The sequence below is a fragment of the Xiphophorus hellerii genome, chromosome 10 (genome assembly GCF_003331165.1).
Source record: "Xiphophorus hellerii strain 12219 chromosome 10, Xiphophorus_hellerii-4.1, whole genome shotgun sequence".
Taxonomy (NCBI): Eukaryota; Metazoa; Chordata; class Actinopteri; order Cyprinodontiformes; family Poeciliidae; genus Xiphophorus; species Xiphophorus hellerii.
Genome location: NC_045681.1, coordinates 3,009,837 through 3,033,663, shown reverse-complemented (window position 1 = coordinate 3,033,663; position 23,827 = coordinate 3,009,837). Strand labels below are relative to the sequence as shown.

At 37.8% G+C, this 23,827-nt stretch overlaps 1 protein-coding gene across 2 annotated transcripts; it reads right to left on the bottom strand.

Annotated features, from left to right (window-relative positions):
- Positions 1-244: 244 nt before the first annotated feature.
- Positions 245-23,023, bottom strand: LOC116727652 (transient receptor potential cation channel subfamily M member 4-like). Of its 2 annotated transcripts, XM_032575216.1 has the most exons (28): positions 22,770-23,022; positions 18,361-18,422; positions 18,114-18,291; positions 16,301-16,481; positions 15,181-15,350; positions 12,916-13,093; positions 12,699-12,763; positions 12,391-12,624; positions 12,016-12,118; positions 11,816-11,937; positions 11,425-11,724; positions 10,808-10,909; positions 10,555-10,683; positions 9,796-9,925; positions 9,207-9,352; positions 8,511-8,623; positions 8,307-8,420; positions 7,181-7,215; positions 6,853-7,091; positions 6,645-6,760; positions 5,613-5,745; positions 5,354-5,528; positions 4,806-4,971; positions 4,505-4,686; positions 3,869-4,001; positions 3,720-3,792; positions 1,177-1,270; positions 245-1,013 (listed from the first exon to the last, which is right to left on the bottom strand). In XM_032575216.1, exons 1-28 carry the CDS (start codon positions 22,830-22,832, stop codon positions 982-984), a joined length of 3,768 nt encoding a protein of 1,255 aa, XP_032431107.1. In that variant the 5' UTR covers positions 22,833-23,022; the 3' UTR covers positions 245-981. The 2 variants fall into 2 exon arrangements, with proteins under 2 accessions (XP_032431107.1, XP_032431108.1); XM_032575217.1 differs by lacking the exons at positions 245-1,013; positions 1,177-1,270 and having other exon boundaries at positions 3,720-3,805; positions 22,770-23,023.
- Between the last annotated feature and the right edge of the window lie 804 nt (positions 23,024-23,827).

The following is a 23,827-nucleotide window of genomic DNA, read 5'->3' as shown; positions in this document are numbered from 1 at the left end:
GCCCATGACTCCCCTGTCCTCAGTAAATTCTCCTCCCATGAGTTTTACGTGACCCGAATGCATTTAACCGAATGAGAAAAGTCAAACCAGCTTCTGAAAATTATTTTTTAAATTAAGACAACTGGCTTCTAGATTTCAAAATCCATCTAATAAATATGAAAAGTCTAAAAAGTACAGTATCCCAAATTTATGTGAACAAGTGTGAGGGAACAACAGTTTAGGGCTTTCAATAACACAACAAGTGTTAAATCAACATCATTTCATGCATTTATTAGACAGAAGGTATAAAATTCTTAGGCTCAATGAGAGACAACAGTTTTTGCAGCTAATTTTAAGCAACCGCCTTAAAATAAACCGTAAATAAACACAATAAAATTAAATACTCATTATTTCCCCAAGTAAATATTCACACACTGCAAAAACGCAAAATCGTACCAAGTTATTTTGGTCTAGTTTCTAGTGCCAATATATTACTACACTTTAAAAAAGGTCAAACTAACTCACAAATAACTTTTCAGCAAGCTGTATGAGCTTAATAATTCCTTCAAATGGATGAAAAAGTTCTTGTTCCATTGGCAGATTATTTTTACTAATAAGACATTTTTCCAATGTTATCAGAGAAATAATCTGCCAATGGAAACATAAAACAATTAGAAAAGTTAATTATAAGTTAGTTTTGCCTTATTTTAAGTGTAGTTAAAACTGCACTGTCTTTTTGCAGTGCAGTTTTAGATCAGCTACAGCACAGATCATGTTAAACTGACCAGAATGCAAACATAGTAAACAAAAAAAAAAAAAACTACCAGCATTTCAATATCAGTCCATGAATACTGCTCCGCGTTTAGGTGTGTCTGAACGTGTAACAGGCGGATTGTTGTTTTTAATCCAGTGATAATGACGGGTGGGAACCACATGTATGAGCCTCAACAAGCTGCCAATGTGTCACGTTCCTTTTAGGCCTTTTAGGTCGTGACGGTTCAGCTACGACGAACTGGAAGAACTGGGAACGCCATCTGTGTGGGAAATCACAGGAAGGGTAAGAGATGGCAGACGTGAGGATAAATACCCTGGAGTTTTGAATAACTTGTCAAACTGGCTGACAGTCTGTGTCACATTAAATTGCTGCAATATTCCTGTAGACGCTTGTGAAGCTTTTTGCATAATTCTGGGAATTACCTCTAAACGTAGGTGGCGGTCTGGGTGGTTTAAACGCACCACCTTGTGCTAAAGTATCAACAATCCATCTCAGAGCATTTGAGCAGTTCTCCATCTGAGGAGAAGAAGGAAGAAAAGGTAAAGGTAATTTTATTTATATAGCACATCAGCAGCAACAAAGAAAATACAAAGTGCTTTTTAAAAGTAAATACAAACAAAATAACAAACCAAAGAAAAAGTAAAGTTAAATTCATCAGGTTATTTTCCCTTAGCAGAAGATAATGATGCCAAGCCATCTAAAAATCCTTTAGGTTTTGCACTTTTGACTTTAATTCAGCAATTATCAAATTTGAGTCCAGCTCCACGCCCTATTTTTAGGATTCATTCAGCAGAAACTCAGCAGGCATGTTGGAGAAATACAAGCATGCTGGTATAACTCCAGCCATTTAAAACAGAACGGTTTAAGAAGAAGGAGAACGATTATCTGCAATTTTTGTAATTAAAGAGAACAAAAAAATATACATATACACTGCAAGTTTAATAATCAACAAGTCATATGAAAACAGATATGACTACTGTTAGCCTAGCATCTCAACACGCAAAGATTCAAGTCAACATTTAGAATTAAACGATTCAGAAACATTTATTTATCCTGCAATTATCAGCAGTTATACACCAATTTGTGACATGAACTTAGAAACTAAGATGATTAAAAATAACTTCCAACATCAACATGCAACATGCCAGTGGATTGATCCAGTGCCAGGTCAGATAGCTGACAAACACCAACAGGAAATGGATAGAAATTAAGTATTTTTCAGAACATTAACCATTTAACTGATAAAAAAAACACAATGACATAAAAGTCAATGGGTTCATGAGGACATTGGCAAAAACCTCAGTTAAACCATAATGAAGAAACGAAAGCTGTTCAAAAACTATGAGGCTATAAAATATTTTAAAGTACAGCTGTATTCCCCACAACCTAATTCTGTTTCAGTGCGTAGTGTCAGTTTTCAGTTCCTATTTGAAGGGTTTTTATCTTGAGGGATTGTTTCTTTACGTTCATCTGAATTTTGTCTCATTACAAAAACCAAAGTTAATTATATATTTATTGAGATAGTTTTCTTTTAAGTTAAAAGGATGTAAAACAAAATTAGGACAAAAACGGGTAAAAAAAATTTGAGGAAATAAAATTGACTTAAGGCGGCTAACTGGAGGCTAAACGATAACCGGTCATATTAATATTTAAAGTAGCAGCTAAAAAAATAGTTCAGGTCCAACTGTAAATAAATACCCTGATAACCAGTGAATTTATCACAAAAGATGTGACTTAAAGTTCAGGCCTCTCCTTTTCATATCTTACCCTGTTTTTGTGTTTGTGTGTGAAATTCGTTGTGCATCTCCAACCTTTTCTCTTTTGTTTTATTCTCCTTTGAGAGAGGCCTTTGACTAGGCAGAATATGAGGTGTTTTTTTCTCTATTCAAAACTAATGTTACATAAAAGGCAGGCAAATTCATGGAAAATTAATCAGCATAATGCAGAGAAGATCCGGCCAGTTTTATCATAGTTATTGGTTGTTAATTTTTTGATTCTTCAGCTGTAAGTGAAGTTATGTATTCTGTTGTATTCGCATTAGTTGATTATCAATCCAAAAGATGTATACATGTATAAACACTAAGAGAAATGACAAATCAGACCAGAAGGGTCTTAAAGATACGGGGGTTTAAACTAAGGAAAACAAGTTTTCACAAAGTCACAAAAAGGTACTTTGAAAAAAAAAAAAAACTTATTTTTAAATTCTTAAAATACAAACTTGTCTGGTTATGAAAACTACTTTATTTTGAACTAATTTTCTGTGGCTGTAATACATCACCTGCACCTTTAATCAACTAAAATCTTTAATATGTTGTTTTGCAGTGAATTTTTTAAAATATTTCTATAAATCACATGCAACATCAGTGTAATGTTTCGGCTGTTAGCAAAGCTAGCTGGCGAATTAGAGCTAACTTGTTTAAAACAAGAGAAAAGGCTATGCTAGCTTTAATTAGTGGTACTAAAGGTCAAACTCTGATGTGACTTCCACTTTTTGTTTACTGTTCCATCGCTGCCTGCCTGCCTCATTACTTGTGGTTTTGTTTTGTTTGTTTCATTTAAAAAAACTACAGGAGGAATTTCTTGTAGTTTTCTGTATTTTAGCAAGAATAAAGGAACAAAGTCATGGCCGCGGAACATATTTGTAATGGGTGAGGTGATTGGGGTATTAATTTCCTAAATACACATGTATTTATGTGTAATTAGCTCATAAATGCCTGTTGAAGTAGGAAATAATCACCTCACCCATCAATCTTTCCAACTTCGGCCATGAGAGTCACTGGATGCTACTTTTTTCATCGTTTTCAGGCTGTTTAAACGGTGATGCGTTCAAAGACATGATGTGGCTTTGGAATTCTTAACACTTGATCTTTCTGCTATTTTTCTGTCTTTCATTATTTATTTATTTATTCACATTCATGAACCTCAAAAGCAGGTAGCACAAAGACAGCTGTAAGTTTATCCTCACCTCGTTCTCGAGAGCCCGAAGTCTCTGGTCAAGGTCTCTGTTTTCAGCCATATGTTTAGCAACACTATCCATCCTAGAGAGAAAAACTGAAATTCAAATGATGATAATAATAAATCATTGTCATCATTAACAGTAATCTATGCACTCACTTGACAGACATCCGTTTCAGCCTCTCTGAGTCGCTGCTTTTCTGGATTTTGTTTTGGGCAGTGAGGAAGTCTTCCTTCTGGATCGTCTCCCATGTCATCAGTCTGTTGGCAGCCTTCTGACTTAACTGCAAAACTACAAAAAGGCAAAGGAAAGCAGATGGTAACATAAACATAAAGTTGACCCTCATGTAATCTGTATTAAAAAGGCGACAGTAAGCAAAGAAAAATAAGGTGCTTGACTTTACACCCTCATGACTTTCATTGGCTGAGGAATGTGTTTTGGAAATACTGAACCATTCCAGGAGAGCATTAGTAAGGTCACACACTAATGCTGGACAACTCCTGCCTCACAGTCTCTGCTCTAATTCGTCATAAAAGTTCTCTACTATATTTGAAGTCAATTCTGTGCTTGAATCAGTTAAATGTCTTACGACTACATCATTTATAACATGGAATAGGCATTCTCCCAACTTTTTCCCAAAGTTGGAAGCATGAAACAATGTTTGTCTGAAATAAAGCTGCAAAATTTTGTCTCCAAAAGAACTTGATGTGTATTTTAGTTTAGTCACTCAGATTTATAATCCCAAATAAAGAATCTGAAACACCCAAATTTGCTAATCCAATTAAAATACTGACCAAACTGCTGAACCTTGACAGAGGGAACTTTACGGATCTTCCTCTTGATGAAAAGATTGATGTGGGAGAAGATGATAAACGGAGGAGCCAGTGACGGCCTGCAGTGATACTGGACAATCAGGTTGTAACGCTGGAACTTCCAGTAGAACTCGCTGTTGACCTGGACTTCAGTAAACGTGTTGCTGCGTGGACAAGAGTAGAGTAAACCCAGAATCAGAGTCATTTCATTAAACCCAGAATCAGAGTCATTTCATTAAACCAGAATCAGAGGCATCTGCTTGTCCGTTCCTGGTCCACCTACCTGAACATGGCGATGAGCAGGTTGATGAGCAGGATGTTGGTCACCAGGAGATAAACCATCAGCAGAATGACCACTAACCAGTTACCAGAGGGATTTCTGCACTGCTCAGCGCCTTCGTCAATCAATGTCAGGTTTTCGGTGCATTCTACATCCCAAACATGTTTAACTGAAGGACAAAAACAAAACAAACAAAAAACACTGAGATCAGGAGAAAAGTAGTTATGTTTCATTCTATCGTCAATTTACTGCTGCTTTCATCTGGGTTTACATATAAACCCAGATAAACCAATGGACGGACAGACGGACGGGATGACAAATGGGTGGGAGGGAGGGACGGATTGAGGGGAAAAAAGGAAAGATGCCTAGCTGGATGGACAGAGGGATGGCTAAAGGGTTTAGGGATTATGGGACAAATCAGAAGATGAATGAATCTAACATTTGGGCTGCAGTACCTGGTGGAAAATCAGATGTTTTTTTCTTTTTCAGACATGTAAAATATCAAAATTAAATTCCAAAATGCTATAAAATCCATGAAACGTTCATCTTACCATCGACCTCTTCCACAGGAATCTGACCGTAGATGTGCAGGTACGGCCTGTAGAAAACTCTGCGAAAGATGCGATCAAAATTCGGGTCGCGGGGGTAAAGCAAAGCCTGATTGGCCACTCCGTACGCCATGATCCAAACTCCCAGGAAGAAGAGGAAGAAGAAGACGTCTTTCACCTTAAAAGAAAAGAGAGACGCTTTTTGTTGCACTGGAAAAAAAACAACAACAGAAAAATGAATAATGTTGGAAACTTTTCTCACCATTTTGCCAACAATGATAATTTTTGGTCCCAGCTCTTTGTGAATGGCAAAAATGTGAATGAGACGAAGGGTGAAGACCATGAAGGCCACACACAGGAGTTCCCTTCCATACTCATAAGACCATGCAAACATCCTGAAATAAATGTTAATGCAAAAATAATTAGTGTGATAACAGCGCCATCTGGTGGTCAAACTTTAAAATACAGTTAAGGGTTGCCTATTATGCTTCCTTGAACCGGTTAGAACAGGTTTATGGGCGATACAAAGAATGTTCATTAAATTTGTTTGCACAAAATTATTCTTAGATGACTAGATTTTAGTCTGGTCAGTTCTGCCTGTTTTGAGCCGTTTTAGGGCGTCTTGTCGCTTTAAATCCAAATGAGCTGCTGCTGGCCACGCCCCCCAACGCAACCGCGTGAAAATGGTCGCAAACAGATGCGCAATTATACAACCGTACATCTCTGAAAAGCAGAAGTGGAGCTTCCAGCGCAACAGACAAGAATGAAGCAAACAGTTTCTGGATTGAAAGTCAATGACAAAACACTTGTCTTTTCCAGCAGCCATTGTACAGCACATACAGTGGTAAAACCAGCTGACCAAATGTGCTGGAGATCTGCTTGTGTTGCTAGGAAACGGGGCGTGGCTTGGCTAGGGTTGCTAGGTGACGACGCAATGCCTGCTGAATATATTAAATATTGGAAGGTTTTTAAAACGGTTCATTTTCCAGACATCAAAATAAATTAACTAATTGACTAAAAACTGACTGGGTGGCTAATTTTAAGCAGTTAAGTATAAAAACGTTCAAAATGTGATTTTTTTTTTTACAATAGGTCCCCTTAACGCAAAATAAATACAGTGGTAACGGCACCATCTAGTGGTCAGCCTTTAAAACAACCACATTTAAACATAAACCAACAGAACAGAGAAAATCATTTGAGACTTTCTACGTCAACAATAATAAAAATGACTTTAGAAACTTTTGTGGTGAAATGGGAGAATATAAATAAGTTTAAATTAATTAAAAGTTCATACCTGCAGATTAATCCTGAGATGAAAAGAGTGATAGCAAGAATGTCAAATTTATTCCACACATCCTGAATGTAAACTCTGAGCCTTTGACGCAAAGTCATCACCCCTGAAAAGAAAGTCTGGAAGAGCAAAAAAATTTATAAATAACATATTACCTTATTGGAAATGCAAACTATAGTAAACAGAAACATCTGTTTAAGCAGTTTCTCACCTCTCTTATCTCCTCACACACCATGGTGAAAACCCAGAAGTAGAGCACATACTCCGACACGGCCAGACCTACAGGGGGCGGGTCTCTGAAGTCCAACAGCAGCACATACGAATACAGGACGAGAAACAGGAAGTACATCAAGACGTTCCCCAAAAACGCCGTGACGGGAGCGAACCAGAACTGGCGCCAGCGGGACACTATGAATGGGCGCCGCGGCGGTCTGAAGGGCTGAGGAACGCCTGTGTCGAAGTAAAAACAGATCCTGAAAATGAACATTAATGATGTTTTGAAGTGTTTTCCAGTGATTGTGTCTTCAGAAGAGCCTCACCTCCGATGGGACTGGAGAGCTGGCCGTCAGCTTCACTAATGAAATGAGAGATTTTCAGTGAACGAGTTTATAAAACTGCGAGAATGTGTGATAATAAAACCTCTGAGGGTTGAAACAATTAATCAGATTGATCGTAATGAATCGATTATTGTAACCAATGTTGATTAATTGTTAATTGGAATACATCGACTCAAAAGAGAGTATTTCCTGAACAACGCACTCAAAGCAGTAGTTAAGAAAGAAAACTGTACAAAAGACAATATACATTTTGCATCATTTAAGATATAAAAAACCTTCGTCTGTAAATATGTAAAATATAACAGCAACTGATGTCAAGTCAAGCAGAAAGGACTGAGCTTTTCATATGTCTATGTTAGAAGGACTAGTTTTACTGCAGATGCATCACAAAAAGATCAAGTGTTCACTCAAGGAATGATGATAAGCAATAACATTTTTAGTTTTTTATCTGATGTATTTCTAATATTATACAAAAAAGGATTCCATGGAAAAATCTGCACAAAGTGGTAATATTTTTATTTGATTAATCGTCAGAATAATTAATAGTTTAAATGATTACTAAATGAATCATTAGTTGCAGGTGTATAGATGTAACATCATTTCCAAAGAGCAAAACACAAACTTCAATTTATGTTACTGACATTAAAGTAGCATGTAGTGTTGAAATGGAAGAAACACAACATGAGGTTTTCAAACTTTTTGGAAATTATGAAAAAGTGTGACATGCATATGTATTCAACCCACTGAATCAAAACTCCATATTAGGGAAATATACTGTGGTATAATCGGTCAGATTTGAGCTCTGGATCTCTGCAGCTCCTCCAAAGTTTCCTCTTATCTGCTTTTCAAACTCTTAAACAGACTTGTGAATAAACAGACGGACCCTATTCACCAAGTAGGTGGTACTGGATTTTATTTAGAGGCATTGCGGTAAATGGAGGTGAAAACATAATGTACGCTTTTCAGATTTTTATTGGTGAAAAAATTGCGCAGTTGCAAAATGTCAACATGTGAAAAGGTTTCTACTGCTGCAGGGAATTGTGTGTGAAAAATGTTTTTTGGTGAAAAGGCCAAAAAAATCAAATATAAAAGAATAAATAATCATTACATGTGCTTGATGTCGGAGAAAGAGAAGATGGTTGTCCCGTAGTGATTGTCCGCATCCGGACTCAGGTCTTCATCGCTGCTCCTTCCTTCCTCTTCCTGTTGGTTACCGTCTTCCCTGTGTTGGAAATATTACATGCAAATCAAGGTTACAGCGACTCCGACTCATTTGGAAACCTAATGTCAACCGTGATTCTGCAGATTTTACCTGAAAGAAATGAAGTTTGTGTAGCAGAGGAAAGGGCAGAAAAAGGTCAGCAGAAGCTTCCACACCGCCGTGTCTCTCTGCATGTCGCCCCACCAGATCTGGGACAAAAACGACTGGAAGGGAAATGAGGCGAGGTCAAGTGGGATTCATTACAAAAAGATGCAAAAAGAGGCTGAGCTGTTATGGTTAAAGTGTCCAAAGTGAGGTTCAGGGGCCATTTGTGGCCCTTGGACTAATATTTTTGGAGTTTAAGAATGGCACAAATTAGGTGCGCCAGAGACTTTTTATTTTATTACAAAATTATTAGTGACAAATTAAGATATTTTTGCTTGAAACATTTCCTTGGCCATGTTCAGTTGGTGTAAAAATGCTGGCAGTCCCACCACTACATGGTGTTGACAAAAACATGAAAATGCAAAGGAGAGTCTGGATGAAGATTTACTCCAGGGAAAATGGAGCTCAGGTTTTCTCCGTTACTGATGAAATGTTTAAGCTCAATTTAAAACTGACAACTAAAGTCATAAATTTAAATCGCTGTGACTTTTTCCCCCTCAAAATCTTCAATCCTGTAAGATTTTGAGGGGAAAAAGTCTGAATGGAAAGAACAGAAAAGAGCTTAAAAAATTGTTTTGGCCAGAAATCAATATTTTTTTTAACACAGATAAATAATCACAGAGTGCAGAAACGATGACGCACCTGCACTCCGTCGTGGCTGAAGAAGAGGCGCGCGTCGGCGCCCATGCCCATCTGCAAGCAGGTGGTGCTTCCCCAAACAGGAGATTTCCTAATCAGCAGATCGAAGGAACGACTTTCATCGCTGTGATAGCAAGAGCTGAAGATATCTTTGACAAACAAAGGAGATTAGTTTGCCTGGTAAATCTGTTTGAAACAGATTTATTGATGACACGATCACAGTTGAGAAGAGTTTAAAGGATCAGAATAAGCTACACAATTATCTGAACAAACCACAACTGACATCTTAAAATTCATGCAACTTATGCTAATTTTATGAATAAATAATCTAGGAATGTTCTGATCAGAAACAGTAAAAATAGCTTGCAAAACTGTTCTAAAGCAGAATTTTCCACAAAATAAAAATGCAGTTTTATAGAGTCAATGACAACAGCATCAAGGTAAAAATCAATCTTTGTCACTGCCATTAACGTTGTGAGACAAATACCATTTGAAGTTGTTTATAAATTTAGCAGACTACAAAATAATATTTCTCAGCATTTATTTTTATGTTTGGCTGAATTAAAGTGGAACATTTTAGAAACCGTCTCACCGTGTGCCAGATTCTCAAACGTCTGGGCCAGATCTTTCATGGAGAGTTTGATTTCAGTCTCAGACTCCAGCTTGGACAGTTCTCTCAGCATCTTACAGCCACTGAGGGCCGTCAGCACCGACTCTCCTGCCTGAGAAACACGGCAGGACAAGCAAAGACGTGAAATGGTTTTAGAGAATATTGTTACATTATTTTCTCAGGTGCATTCAGTTATTTTCAATGTAACGCACCCGACATTTAAATATGGAAAATTTGACAACGTAAGAAATTTTTCTGATATACCAAACTGACAAAAACAAAAACTAATGTTTATATAAATATTTTTGTTGTCCTTAAAAACAACCTATTTCTCATTTATTGATGTCTAGTAGCAATATAAAATGTTGAAAGCTGAAAGACTGAAAAAAAAAATAACTAAAAGCTGAAGAAGGTTGTGTACGAATCATAACATATTGGGAATAACGATACACCTAAATATCGCTTCACGGTTCTGGGTCACAGTTTTGTGTGAATAAATACAGTAAACAAGATGAATGAGATAAATACAAATGACAAGTGCAAATTTATTTTTAATCTTTTAAACAGAAAATTAAATAAAACTGGGACAGAAATCACAATTCTTAATTAGCAGATCATGTTAGATCTGTGGATTGACAAACTTAAAATAAAAATCATTTCAAATTAGGATTCATATTTTAGCTTTTTGTCTTAAAAAAAAAGGTTATGTTATACATTCTTGTTTTGTGTCAGACATTTTACCATCTCCCAGAAGAAAGTGGCCATCTCAGTGCGATTCTGCAGAACAGCCCAGATGAAGAGCGAAGCCCAGGGGTAGAGGCAGCGCTGGTCCTGATACGAGCGATTTTCACACAGCAGCCTACTGACACGCTGAGGAAAAGACAAAAGGAGAGACCAAAATACATAATCCCACAACAGCTGAGATTTAAAAAAGAAACAAAAGGAGTTCTTATCCAAACAATTGATAAAAACAAACAGAAAAAACAAAGCGTACCTTCACAGCTTTCCTTTTAGAGCTGATGTCTGAAATGCCCAAAACGTCAAAGTAGAACGGCTGGCAGGTATCACCCAATAACAAATCCAGGACTCCTGAAATCTAAGAATATGGAAAATAAAGTTTCATCAGTTGGTGTTTTATTCTCACATAATTTTTGTAATATCAATAGAAAGAGAGTGAGAGAAATGTAGCCAGAGATATAGAGAGAAAAACACCTCCATGGGGATATTCATGTATCACAGCAGTATGAACAACTCACAATGAAATAAAACTATCTAAAATATAACAATATTTAGAGCATTGTATAAAAATAGTTCTTTAAAAAGACGCTCTAATATCGCACTTAGTAAAATAATGTATAACAAATAACTTATGAAACTATGGCACTGCACAATGTCACCATAGTAACATGTTGCATAGATGAGCAATACCAGAGGCAGTGGTGTTGGAAGCTGTAGAGATATTTCAGCAATTTATTAATGATACATTACTGGTTGTAGGTGTTGTACCATCTGACAGCAGTTGGTCACAATGACCTGCGGTACCTGAAGGGTTTGTTTACGGCTCCCACAGTCTCATAAGGTCTAATATCAATGAAGGAAGTGGAAACTCGCCTCGAAAAGGGTGATGTCTGTTGTTGGCCCGCTCTGAAAGTTCTCTTCTGGCATTCTCAAAGGTGATTTTGGCTCGCTACTTGCTGCAGGCACAGTTGTTGCAGTTCCAAGTCTGACCACTAACTGGCGCTGAAGCAGCTGATATAACAGCGTTGAATCGGGAACGGAGCAGTAGAGCTGTTCCAGTCTGCCGTAGGTCAGGTATTCGGTGATGTTTAGACCGTTTTCAGTGAAAAGCTGCACAAACTGGGGCTTGTCATTGATCAGGACATCTGACATGGATTCCTTCAGATCCTGATACTGTTTGGACAAGAATTACATTTTTATAACCAAGAAAAAGGAAAAACGATTCAAAGAAAATGTAGAAAACTCTGCATTTCTTTCCATTTACCCTCCATTGAATGTCTCCATTGAAAAGTTCACTCTTGGCAATGTCAACCCTGTTCCATGCAACAGCTAGTTTCAGTTCTTCGTTGTACGGACTGGCCTCCACTGACACGCGCTGCTTACTTGCTGTAAGAAAAACAAAAAACAATCATGTCTGACCACATAAAAACATCTACAGGTTTTAGTTTTAAAAGTTTTCCCTACCTCCAACCAACGCCTTGAGGAGGACTGTGTCAAAGTCTGTGGGACTCTCCTGCTCTCCGTAGTGGATTGAAATCAAGTCTCTGCATTGGTAGATGCTTAGAGCCTGCAGACAGAGACGTCAAAATTAAAAGAAAATTGGCCTACATCAGGACTGAAGTAGCCAAAGAGGGACACCGTCAAGAAACAAGAACAAAAGTTGAGCCACCGTCTGTTCCGGCACTTTGGGCAGCTGGACCAAAACTCTCACCACAAGCACTTGGGTAAATATTTTCTTGGTATTTTCTTAAACATGACCTGTTATGTTTCGATCTGGACATGCAAAGTGCAGAGAGAACCACTTCCTCGTTCAGTACAGAAAAAACAAGCAGAACTCACACGCTCAACAAGTTTGTCACTCTCCGATTCTGCAGGGAAGTGCTTCTTGACTCGCTCTGCGACTTTTTCTTTCAGATCCACACTGGGACCAGGTTCGCCGTCAACTTCACTGGTGGACTGGAAGACTGGGGCAGCCGACACATTCTCCAGGAGGTCAGTGAGGAAGTCTGCCAGGCCTCCTGAACCGGCCAGCACCAGCCAGGGAATGGAGTTCTTTAGAGACAGATCCATTCGCTGGCAGAGATCAGAAACTCCATGATTACCATGTAAACTAAGGCAAAAAGACAGTAATCAAGTTGACAATTCACCTCTAAACTGCTTGTGTCTCCTGATATCAACATACAAAGAACAGGGATGTCAATTGTTCCGCTACCTGTTAAGAAAAATATTCATTTTATCTTCATTTCCATTGCTTATCAGATTACCCAAAAAGGTCAAAATAGTTCAAATTACAGGCTACAAGAAGCCCTTAGATTATTTTTCCATCCATTTCATGAACATAAAGTAAATACATATATTTCTTACCCCATATTCCTGTGCGCTGATGGGAAATGTGGTCCTCTAGCTTGGTTCTGAAGGCCATGTCTCCTCCTCTGCGGCCCTCTCTCCCATCGTCCACCAGCAGGAAGGACTGGTAGTTGTTGTCCAGACAGCAGGAATCCCGAACTGAGTTCTGTACATAGTACTTTGCAGGAAAGCTGCCCTGCTCAAGAAAGCATCCACGATCATTTATTTCAGATGAGAAACCTGCAAAATTAATTATTGTACCATTTCAGCTGCAGTGAGTCTAAATAGCGGAGACATCCCTGAACAAATTGCAGCTTTTAGTGATGTACAAAATTAAAACAAAGGCATTACAGAACCTTTTCCACCATTACAGGGGACCCATTATGTTTTTTTGAACAGATTAGGATAGAGCTATTGGTGATTAAAAAAACATCTTCATTACATTCTTTCCATAAAATCATCCTTCAGTAATGAGATTTCAGTCTACACAGTTCTGCATATTTTGAACTGTTTTAGAGCGTCTTGTCACTTTAAAACCAAATAATCTGCTGCTGGCCACGCCCCCCCGAAACCCAACGTTTACACTCGCACATGAAAATGGCTGCAAACAGATGCGCACTTGAACAACAGTACAGTCTTTGAAAAGCAGAAGTGGAGCCTCCTGCACAACCAACAAAATTTCAGAAAGGGGTTTATGGATGATAAGTCAACAACAAAACACTTGTCTTTTCTAGCAGCCATTGTACAGCGGTAAAACCTGCTGGAGCTCCTTGGTTGCTAGGTGACGGGCTGGGCTTCATTGGGGTTGCTAGGTAACTGGCAGCCACTATGCCTCAGTGCAGTTGTGATGCTCTGTTAGTGATGTGTAGGGTTGATTTTTTTCAAGAAGTTGTGTCTATTTTTTGTTCATGTTTCGCCACTAGGTGTAGCTGCGGTGCCGTTAACGCCATGGCGAAAGTTCATACAACATGATTGATTTCAAGTGATTTTCTTTCTCTTTTCAATATCTTTCCTTTTTTTCAAATAATCATATTTGAACTTCCAGCATCTGAAAGCTTTGAAAACAATTTTTACAAACCGACCTAATGTTGAGCTGATTAAGACAGAAAATTAGTTTTCAAGTCCAACAGTTGGTCCACTTGTAGGTCAAGGTGGTATGTTTACTTTATGTTTTGTATTGTATATTTTGTACAAGCTGAGACAAGTAAGGGACTTTTTTTTTTTACATCATCTGTGTTTTTTATTAGTTCTGCAGTGTACTTGTGGTGTAAAACGGAGTTTGAAGATATAAAAACAGATTAAAAGTCAGTCAAAGTAACTCTCGTCTCTCTTGTGTTTGTCAACAAGCCAACATAAGTACTTTTTACAATGAAGGTGAAAAGGTTCAGTAACCATCACACCTTCCTGCAGAGCATAGAAACCTCTAGATCAGTGGTTCTTAACCTGGGTTCGATCGAACCCCAGGGGCTCGATGAGTCGGTCTCAGGGGTTCGGCGGAGCCTCTGCCGCAGAGGTAAAGACACACTTGTGTAAAGTCGTGATGACTCGCCCCGCTTGGCCATCGCTTGCTGCAGAGGATCCTGTTACATTGCTCGGCCAATCAGGGCTGCGGGGAATTTAGTGCACGCAGTATCAGCGGCTGTCGTAGTTGTACGTCGCGTGGTTTCTTTCTTAATATTTTAATCCATACTAAATATGTCGAGCAAAAAAGAAGAAGAAAATGAACAGACTTTGCTCTGAAGATGCACTTGCCCAGGTGAAGCCACGCCTCTCTGAACTGGTCTCCCAAAGACAACAGCAGGAGTCACACTGATTTGCAGGAATGTAATTTGTGCAATACTTTATTCTGGCCCCCAAAAAGTATTTTGTGGGTTCAAAACGACAAAAAACAAATTAAATTTTAAAAAATGAAGTTATTAAAAAAAATTTAATTCTTTGAAAAAAATCCAAATTTATTTTTAATTAGTAAAAAAATATTTTGGGGGCTGAAATTCTTTCATGGGGCCGAAATATTTTTTGGGGGGCCAGAATAAAGTAACACTGTAACTTGCTGTGAGTTCATGGTTTTGTTCTTTGAGCAAATAGACGTTCATGCACGGCTCATTTTGTGCACCAGCAAAAAAAACATATACCTATGTCTTGAATTAGGAAAAAATAAATATTTTATTTATCACTAAAGAAGGGTTCGGTGAATACGCATATGAAACTGATGGGTTCGGTACCTCAAAAAAGGTTAAGAACCACTGCTCTAGGGTAAGATCATGTGCTTCTTAAAACAACAACCTTAGGGTTGACGAGCTGCTCCCTGTTGTGCACCATTCCCCACGGAGCGACGCCTACGGCCACCACCTTGTTGAGGGAGTCAGAGGAGGCTGCAGTGGCGTGATCTCTCACCGCCTCGCCAACACACCTGCCAACGCCTTCACGCAGTCCTGTTGTAAAGATCCACGCTCCTGGGCAGGGACAGTTCAACACAGGTCATTATGTGTTCAATAGAAAGTATAAACAGAAGTCCATGACAAATCAATGTCTCTAAATCTGGTCCTTATCTTCCCATGAAAGATGTTTAAAGTATATCTGAGTCTTTTGGAGATTTAATGAGTCTAATACTGCAGTTTGTCTGATCTCTGTCTTCCATTTGTTTGCAGCCGTGTGTGAAATAAGCACACACGGCTCAGTGCACAACTGATTTGACTGTGCACTGCAAAAACACAAAATCTTACCAAGTATTCTTGGTCTAGATTTTAGTGCAAATATCTCAGCACACTTGAAATACGACAAAACCTTAGTAGTACCTTTTCGGCAAAACATAGGTGGTTGTTTAGAGTCAATAATTCCTTAATACTAAAGGTAAAAGTACTTGTTCTACTGGCAGATTATTTCACTTATAACAAGACATTTTTTCCATGTTATAAATGAAATAATCTGCCAACGTAACTAGTACATTTTTATCAATATTAAGGAATTATTGACTTAAAACAAGCTCATATGTTTTGCCAAAATGTTACTTGTAAGTTAGATTTGTCTTCTTTCAAGTGGACCAAGATATTTGCACTAGAAGCTAAAATACTTGGTGAGTTTTTGTGTCTTTGCAGTGTGCAAGCAGTTCATTAACAAGCAGATCGTTGCTTTGATCTTCATATGAAATAAAAAAATACCGAATGAGAATCCTCAGAAGTCAGTGGCTGCAGTGTTGGATGAAGTGAAAATGTCGCATAAATGATTTAACACTGCACAACGTTGTATGATGCAAAGTGAGTAAATAAATGTAAATGTGCAAAAAGTTCCTTGTCTAAAAGGAAATTCTGTTCTGGATTATAATTGACTCTTCCAATTTGGAGAAAAAACGTCCCCTTTTCCATCTTTTCTGCTCTGGTTTTTAAAGAACTCGGTTTACATTCACCTGCTCTTTGTGCTGCTTTCACAAGTCCCTGCCTGAGGACCTCTCGTACCCAGGTCTTCACCTTTGTTCTGCCCTCTCCACCCACGACAGAAACCACCAGGTTTGGTATGGGAAGACGCCAGTGGGTCGTCATCAAGGTGTAGACCAGAGATGGTTGGGTGTCCCACGACAGGCGCAAAAACTGACAGAAAGACGTTTCTGTCAGTTAAAAATCAAAGAAACCAGCAGACATCCGAGCGAGAGATCAGACATTAGGTTAAAAACAAGTTTATGCAAATTTCTTACAGACCTGGGATTGTTTGATAAACTGCAGAAACACAAAATCTTACCAAGTAATTTTTGTCTAGTTTGTAGTGCAAATATCTTAGTATTGTTGAAATATGACAAATCAAACAAAGAAATATAATCTAGTTTTAGTCAATAATTCATTAATATTGATGAAAATTTCTAGTTTCTTTGGCAGATACGTCGACTTATAACATGCAAAAGATGTCTTATTATAAGTGAAATAATTTGCCAGTGGAACTAGAACTGGGTTGCTAGGTGACGGGCTGGGCTTGGCTGGGGTTGCTAGGTAACAACGCCAGAGGAACTAGCTGCTATATCTTACTGAAAATGTACATGCAAGTTAGTTTTGTCTTACTTCAAGTGCACCAAGATATTTACAGTTGAAACTAGACCAAAATTACTTGGTAAGATTTTGTGTTTGCCGTGTATAAAATTAATTTTACAAAGTTGTTAAATAGAGAAAAAATACATCATTTAATAAAGGTGTAAAAACTATCCAAACAAAATTAGTCGTACACAAAAATTTGGAACCACTATTTCTGCTCTCTACCAGAAAATCCTGTAACCATCATAATCTTAAACTCAAGTGCACCTGGGTTTTGCAGAAGGATGTTGACCAAAACCACATAAAATAGAAAAATCCAACTTCAAGTTGATTATTATTACCTTAATTACAACAAATTTGTAAAGAAGAGTTGGCTGAAATTCCTCCACAGCAACATTCATTGGTAGTTGCTGTAAATATCTCAGGAAAACCTGTGCTGCAAAGGCTGGCTCAACCAGTTACACTGCAAAAACACAAAATCTTTGTACTTTTGGTCCAGTTTCTAGTAGAAAATCTTTATACACTTGAGATAAGAGGAAACTAACTTATAAATATTTTTTCAACAAGATATAGGAGCTTGTTTTCAAATCAATAATTTTTTAGTATTGATGAAAATTCCAGCTCCATTGACAGATTATTTCACTAAAAAAATGGGGGGGAAATATCTTGTTATAGATTAAATAATCTGCCAGTGGAACAAAAACTTTTTCATCAATATTAAGAAGTTATCGACTTAAAAAAAGCTCATATTTCTTTCTGGAAAGTTATTTTTAGGTTAAATTTGTTTTATTTCAAGTCTATTAAGATATTTACACAATAAACTAGACAAAACTACTTGGTAAGAGTTTGTGTTTTTGCAGTGTACTGGGCTTTTCCACATGGAGCCAAGTTGCTTTGGATCACTTTTACAAATAAAACCATAATTTAACAACTGGATTTAGTATTTACTTAGTTCTTTCTCTGATAGTAAAAGTAGTTGGATTGTCTGAAACAGAATAAATCCACAATGGGACAATTTATTGACTTAAGTGCAGCCACAGGTCAGAGTTCAGGAATCTCCAATGTGCTGACAAATACTATAATCTCTTGATAATTAGGTCATAAGATTAAGATAAATGTCTTTATCTTGACGATTCAAGATAAAGACATTTATTAACCAATTCAGATAAGACTTCTTAAAGCAAAACAAAAAGGACCCACATGGCTGTGTCTCTTGCTGGCTCCTGCGAACTGAACCTCTCCAAAAGCGTCGGTCGGGTATTCAGACGAGTGCTGGGCGCTGTCCCAGCGGTTCACAATGGCCGTGCTGAAGCAGTCCCCGAGCGCCACGGAGGAGTGGGCGTCTCTCGCTCCTCCGCACTGACACAGCGCTCCATTACTGACACAAAGAGACGAGATGAGGGTCCGATATCCACACCGCAGCACATAACCGTCACTCTGCAGTTACCTGGAAGAGTCCTCCACGAAGGTGGTGCAAACTCTTTTCTTGTAGATCTTGGCGATCCAAGTCTGTGAAGATTTCAAACAGTTCAGGAAGCTGAAGTAAAGCGTTTACAAAGTCCAGTTTAAACCCACTCTTACCCTTCTGTGCATGTTTGCTTGCAGGGAGCTGAAAATGCAGCTGAGAACAGAGAATGTCTCAAGCTGGAGAGTCAGGCTCAACCCGAACACCTGAATGTGACTTTTGACGGGGCGCTGCTGATTCAACTTTGAATCTATGCTCAGCCGACATAAATCCATGACGCACAGCAGCAGCGTAGAGGCTGGTTTTCTCACATCTTTGAAATTAGAAATATTTTGAAACACTGCAAAAAACACCAACATTCCCAAGTATTTTTGGTCTAATTTCAAGTGCAACTATTTTAATACACGTGAAATAAGACATAACTAACTCATTTTTAACCAACATATAGGAGTTTGTTTAAAGTCAATAATAATTTAACCCTGTCATGCACAGCGGTCACTGCAGTGGACAGAAAAGCCATTTGTTTGTGTTTCCTCTAGATTTGTATGTGATAAATGCGCACAGACCACCGTTCAGCCCCAGAGGACCAGAGACGTCCTCTGTGTGATTTGGGGGAAGTTGAGAGCGAAGTGCACTTTTTGTTTTACTGCCCTTTGTACTTGAGGTTGATAAATGATTTAGTTACTAAAATACTTGATGTTTATCCAGATTTCTTTTATTTAATGGGTGAGGGTAAAATGCGCTGTTTAAGTATTTTGTGTTTCAGTTAGCACGCTTCTTATTTAAAGAATATTTATGTCGGTCCCCTTGTTTGAATATGTTTTTATTGTGTCTTGTAAGCCTTTGTGGGCAGCTATAAAAGGGTGATTGACACACATCCATCCATCCGGACACTGGTGCATCTTACAATACACTGCCAACTACTGACCATGTGGCAATAAATTTTTTTTGTTAAAAAACTTAACAAATTTTACATTTTAACAAAAACATGCCGACCAACTCAAGAATATTCAGTCCCTCCTTCTACTGCGGAGAACTCTGGCAGGTAAATAAATAAAATATTGTGACATAAAGTAATCCCCAAAGACCCCAAGACTATTGATGTATTTAACAAGTTTGTATTTGGAGAAAATTACAACTGATCCTGTAAAAATAAATAGATAAAAAAATAAAAAAAATCCTACAATTTCTTTTAGAAAAATAAAAAACACTGGAAAAAATCGTTTCCTAAAGTATCATAATTCATGCAGGAAACGGTGAATATTGATATTTTTTAAATGCTAGTTTTACTGCCAGATTATTTCACTTGCAATAATTTCCACATGTTATAAGTGAAATGTCCTGCCAGTGGAACTCATACTTTTCAAAAATAAATGTTATCTATGTCTTGCTGGAAAATTAGTTTTGGTTTACTATAATATTTCCACAAGAAATTAGACCAAATATTTGATTTTATTTTTCAGCACTGATTAAAGTCCCGTATTGTTTTTAACCAATGAGATGATAATGGCATAATAATGCAAGTTCGCCACCTCAAAAAATAATAAACTTCAAATTTGTACAGAACATTCCACACTGCAACTGGAAGACATTTTAAATATATAATAAAACAACAACCAAAACCATAAATAAAATGGATTATCAAGTAAACAAAGTTGCCTTTCAAAAATATAAATCAGAATGGAAATGATCAAGCTCATTTAAATGTATCATGTAATTAATTAATTGTTCATTGTGACAGACTTATTTTTCTTCTAATCCTCTCTGACCTACAGTTACCCAAGCTGTGTGCACCCTTTTCTACAACACTTTTTCCTTCCACTAAACTTCCACTGTGCTGCAATTTATTAAAACACTGTATCCATCTGACCAGGAAGCTAATCTCTGATAGCTTCTACTAAAATAGATGCGTGTTTTACACATACAAGGAATGAAATAAGTCTGCCGCATGCCATACGCTGCTCTGACACACCGTCTCTGCAGTTCAATTTATTCCCTTCCACTTAACGGGAAAACTCCTCCTTAGCTGCAGCCATGCAACCAGAGCTGATTGTAAAGGCATGCATCCTTTGACACAACGTAATACTTCAGTATTTGTAATGTTTTGATGTTACACATCAGTCTCAGTGATCAAAGTGGCACTTTTACACATATATCTCATCTTCATAAATATTCTAACCGCATTTGTACCCATGTGGCATGAACACATGTGCAGGTATGTGCACAACAATGCAGAATATGTTTCTACATTGTTGTAGAAACATATTCTGCAAGTTGGGTCTGCTCCATTTAGTTCTGTACATGACTCGGATCATACAGAAGCCGTGTAAACTGGCACAGCTTAAAGAAATGGAACGCGGCCCTCAGTCTGGCGAAATAGCTGCTGTGAGGAATCAAGTTCCTCAGAAAAGTTAACTCTGCGTTGCTCTTCTATCCTGTGTTTTACGGTCAGAACAACCAACTTAATGTTCGAGTACACCTTGTACACTACATGATTTATTTATCTGTTTTGTAATAGATGCTAATAAAAACAACTTAAACTGGTTATTTCATAATATATTTTTGAAATATTATATTCAAAATATATTATTTGAATATAATTCAATTCAACCAATAATATGAGTTGAATTCCAACTAAAATTATTGGAACTTCTGCACACAATCGTTATGATAAATTGAATAAAACCAATGTTTTCTATTTTAGGCACCTTTTTAAATTAATGGAGTCAAATGAGCTGCAGAACAACGTGGACGACAGAAGCCCAGATGTCAGGATTTCAGTGTGTTGGGAGATTATAAATGTGCAAAACAGAGAATTTGCTTGTCCTTGAAAACTGGAAAAATTAACCATCCCCTTAAGTCTGAACAGGACAATAGAGCAGCCACAGGAAAACCTGAGTTTAATATTAATATCTCTGCTGTATGTGTATTCCATGTTGTGAAGGCTGCGAGAGTAAACTATTTAACCAGAGAAACACAAACTTTACTGATGGCATGCACATAACAGATAGTAATGTAGTCAATAGATTGAGCTGCTAAACAACCACTGTATTCAGGTGTGATGTCAAAACCAAAACCTCATATCCAACTAACCAAACCTGTCCTCTTTATTTGCATGCAGTTACTTTAAATACAGCAAAATATTTGAAACCGCATGGTAAACAGGAAAAGCTGAAAATAATAAAACAGTCAGAAGACCAGGGGAGACTGGGATGGTTCCATTATCAAACATCTTTAGCATTTCCAGTTGCAACAAAACTCCAGTCTGGTTGATGACATCGAATAAAAGATATTCATGTCCGATTCTCTGCGAAATCGCTACATCCACATGAAGTCAAGGCCGTTGCAGGGAGACAAACGTACAATTTGATTTGTCAGAATGCCGAGTAAAAAATAAAACACATAAATCCAACAACAAATCAGTTCTCCTCCTGCACAACTTGCATCTAATCTAAAAAAGATTAGCATTTCTTAATGCTTATCTGCATTAGTCAGAATTGTGAGATTCAGATTTGTTTGTTTTTATTCTTTTTTCAGTGGCATTAATCTTCTTCCGTACAAATGCAACTTCAATGCTTCTAGATCTATTCAAAAGACCTGTAAGAAGTCGCTTGTTTTATGTTTACTGATATTAGTAAATGGATTCAAATTTTTTTAAAAACTGGGAAATGATACGTTAGTGTAGATTTAGTTTGTTTTGGTTTTTAAATAAACTGCTTGACAATATCTTTAAGAGTATTAAATTGTTAACAGATTAAATGCTAGAGAAATTCAAAGGACATTTTTAAATGTTTGTTTTGACAGTGCGTGTTTTAGTGACACGTACCAAAATATTTCTTTAGAAATATTTTTTAAAATGGTCAAAATGTTACTTAGGAAGTCTGAATGATTCCGAGGTGAACAGCAAAGATTAAATACATAAATTTACTAGTTTTATTGTACGACTTGACTTAAAGTCACCATGGATTTAGAACGAAGCAGTAAATCACAGTGTAGAAGCGCAAACAGATCCCGGCACAACATCTGCAACTAGTTAACCGAGGTCTCTGAAGTGTAAACACGTTTAATGTGTTGCTGGTCGGAGCTTTGATCCCAACGCGATATGTCAACTAACTTCCGGTAACTTGTTGGATAAGCGGTGTTGAGGATTACGTTGGACTTTTACGTTCCCTCCGGAATCACGCTGCTACAGATTCGTGGGTTTCCATAAATAAAACATTGTTATAATCGGTGTCAGCGACAGTAAGTAGGTAAGCGAGGTCCACACAAAGCTAATGTTTCTCTACTTTCGAGACTCAACAATGCCTGCTTTGTTCTTCCGCTCCTTTTCCATCACCGCCGTCATAATACAGCTCGCTTTACTTGTTTAGTTGTTTCTCTTCTTTACCCACCTGGTCTTTCTCAGATTTCCCGAGCTTGTCTGTGCTTCCTCGCACTTCTCCGGTGTCTTTCATCTTCCCCTTTTCTTTCCTTTCCTTCCTCGTCAGCGGGAGGTTTGTAGAGGAAAGCACTCCAGGTTAGGATTTCTCTCTGGCCATTTTCCGCCACTATAATACCAGTTCCTGCTTGTGTTGTTCCTGCAGTCAAAGAGGATAAACGAGGTGCGCTGCTGCCCAGACACACCTAACAGGTGAGGCTGTGTCGTCACAGCGCAGCTGCATGAGTAGCAAACTCAAAAAAAGGGGCGTGGCTTGTCAAAACCACAGGATTTTCAAAACAAATAACTTTAGCTGCTCCCTTTTTGGAGTCCACTTCCTGACATGACAACTGTAAATACAGATCTATCTATCTATCTATCTTAAACTAAACTCTAGAACCAGTAGTTCTAGAGATTAGTTTTTACAATCATTAAAAGAACTCTACACTAAAAGATGACAACATTAATTTGATTGTCCACACCTTAGAATTTTTCATGATGCTTTATTTAGCAAGGTTAATCAACAGCATAAACTCAATAATCAATAGTTTTAGATCCAAGTTAATTTCAAAATTACATATATTCAATCTACTGCCTTTCCCTAATCTGTTTTGCTAATTAATGAATGAGCAGTTCAACTCATGCTCAGATGGCGCATGATCTCGGCAACAGGCGACTTTGCTGTTCTTGGACAAAGTCTTGATTCTTCACTGCATGTTGTTGTCCTCAGTGTGGTTCAGTTTGTCATCAGCTGTGGCCTGGAGCTGTGGGGTCCTGCTAACAACCTCATTATTTGGCTCAGGTGTGTTGAAGTAAAGATACATCTAAAAGTTGTGACCGGCCCTGGAGGCCTGGAGTTGCCCAGCCCTGGTGAGGCCATGTCTTTTCGTGGCTCCTGTCCTCCGTAGGTCTTCTGTCTGGACGTCTGCAGCCGGGGACTAAGCGCTTTGTTCTGCTTTTCAGAGTCTTTTATAGAGAAGGATTATATAATCATGCTCAATTATACTTTTTCAACAACAACAATTTCAAAGT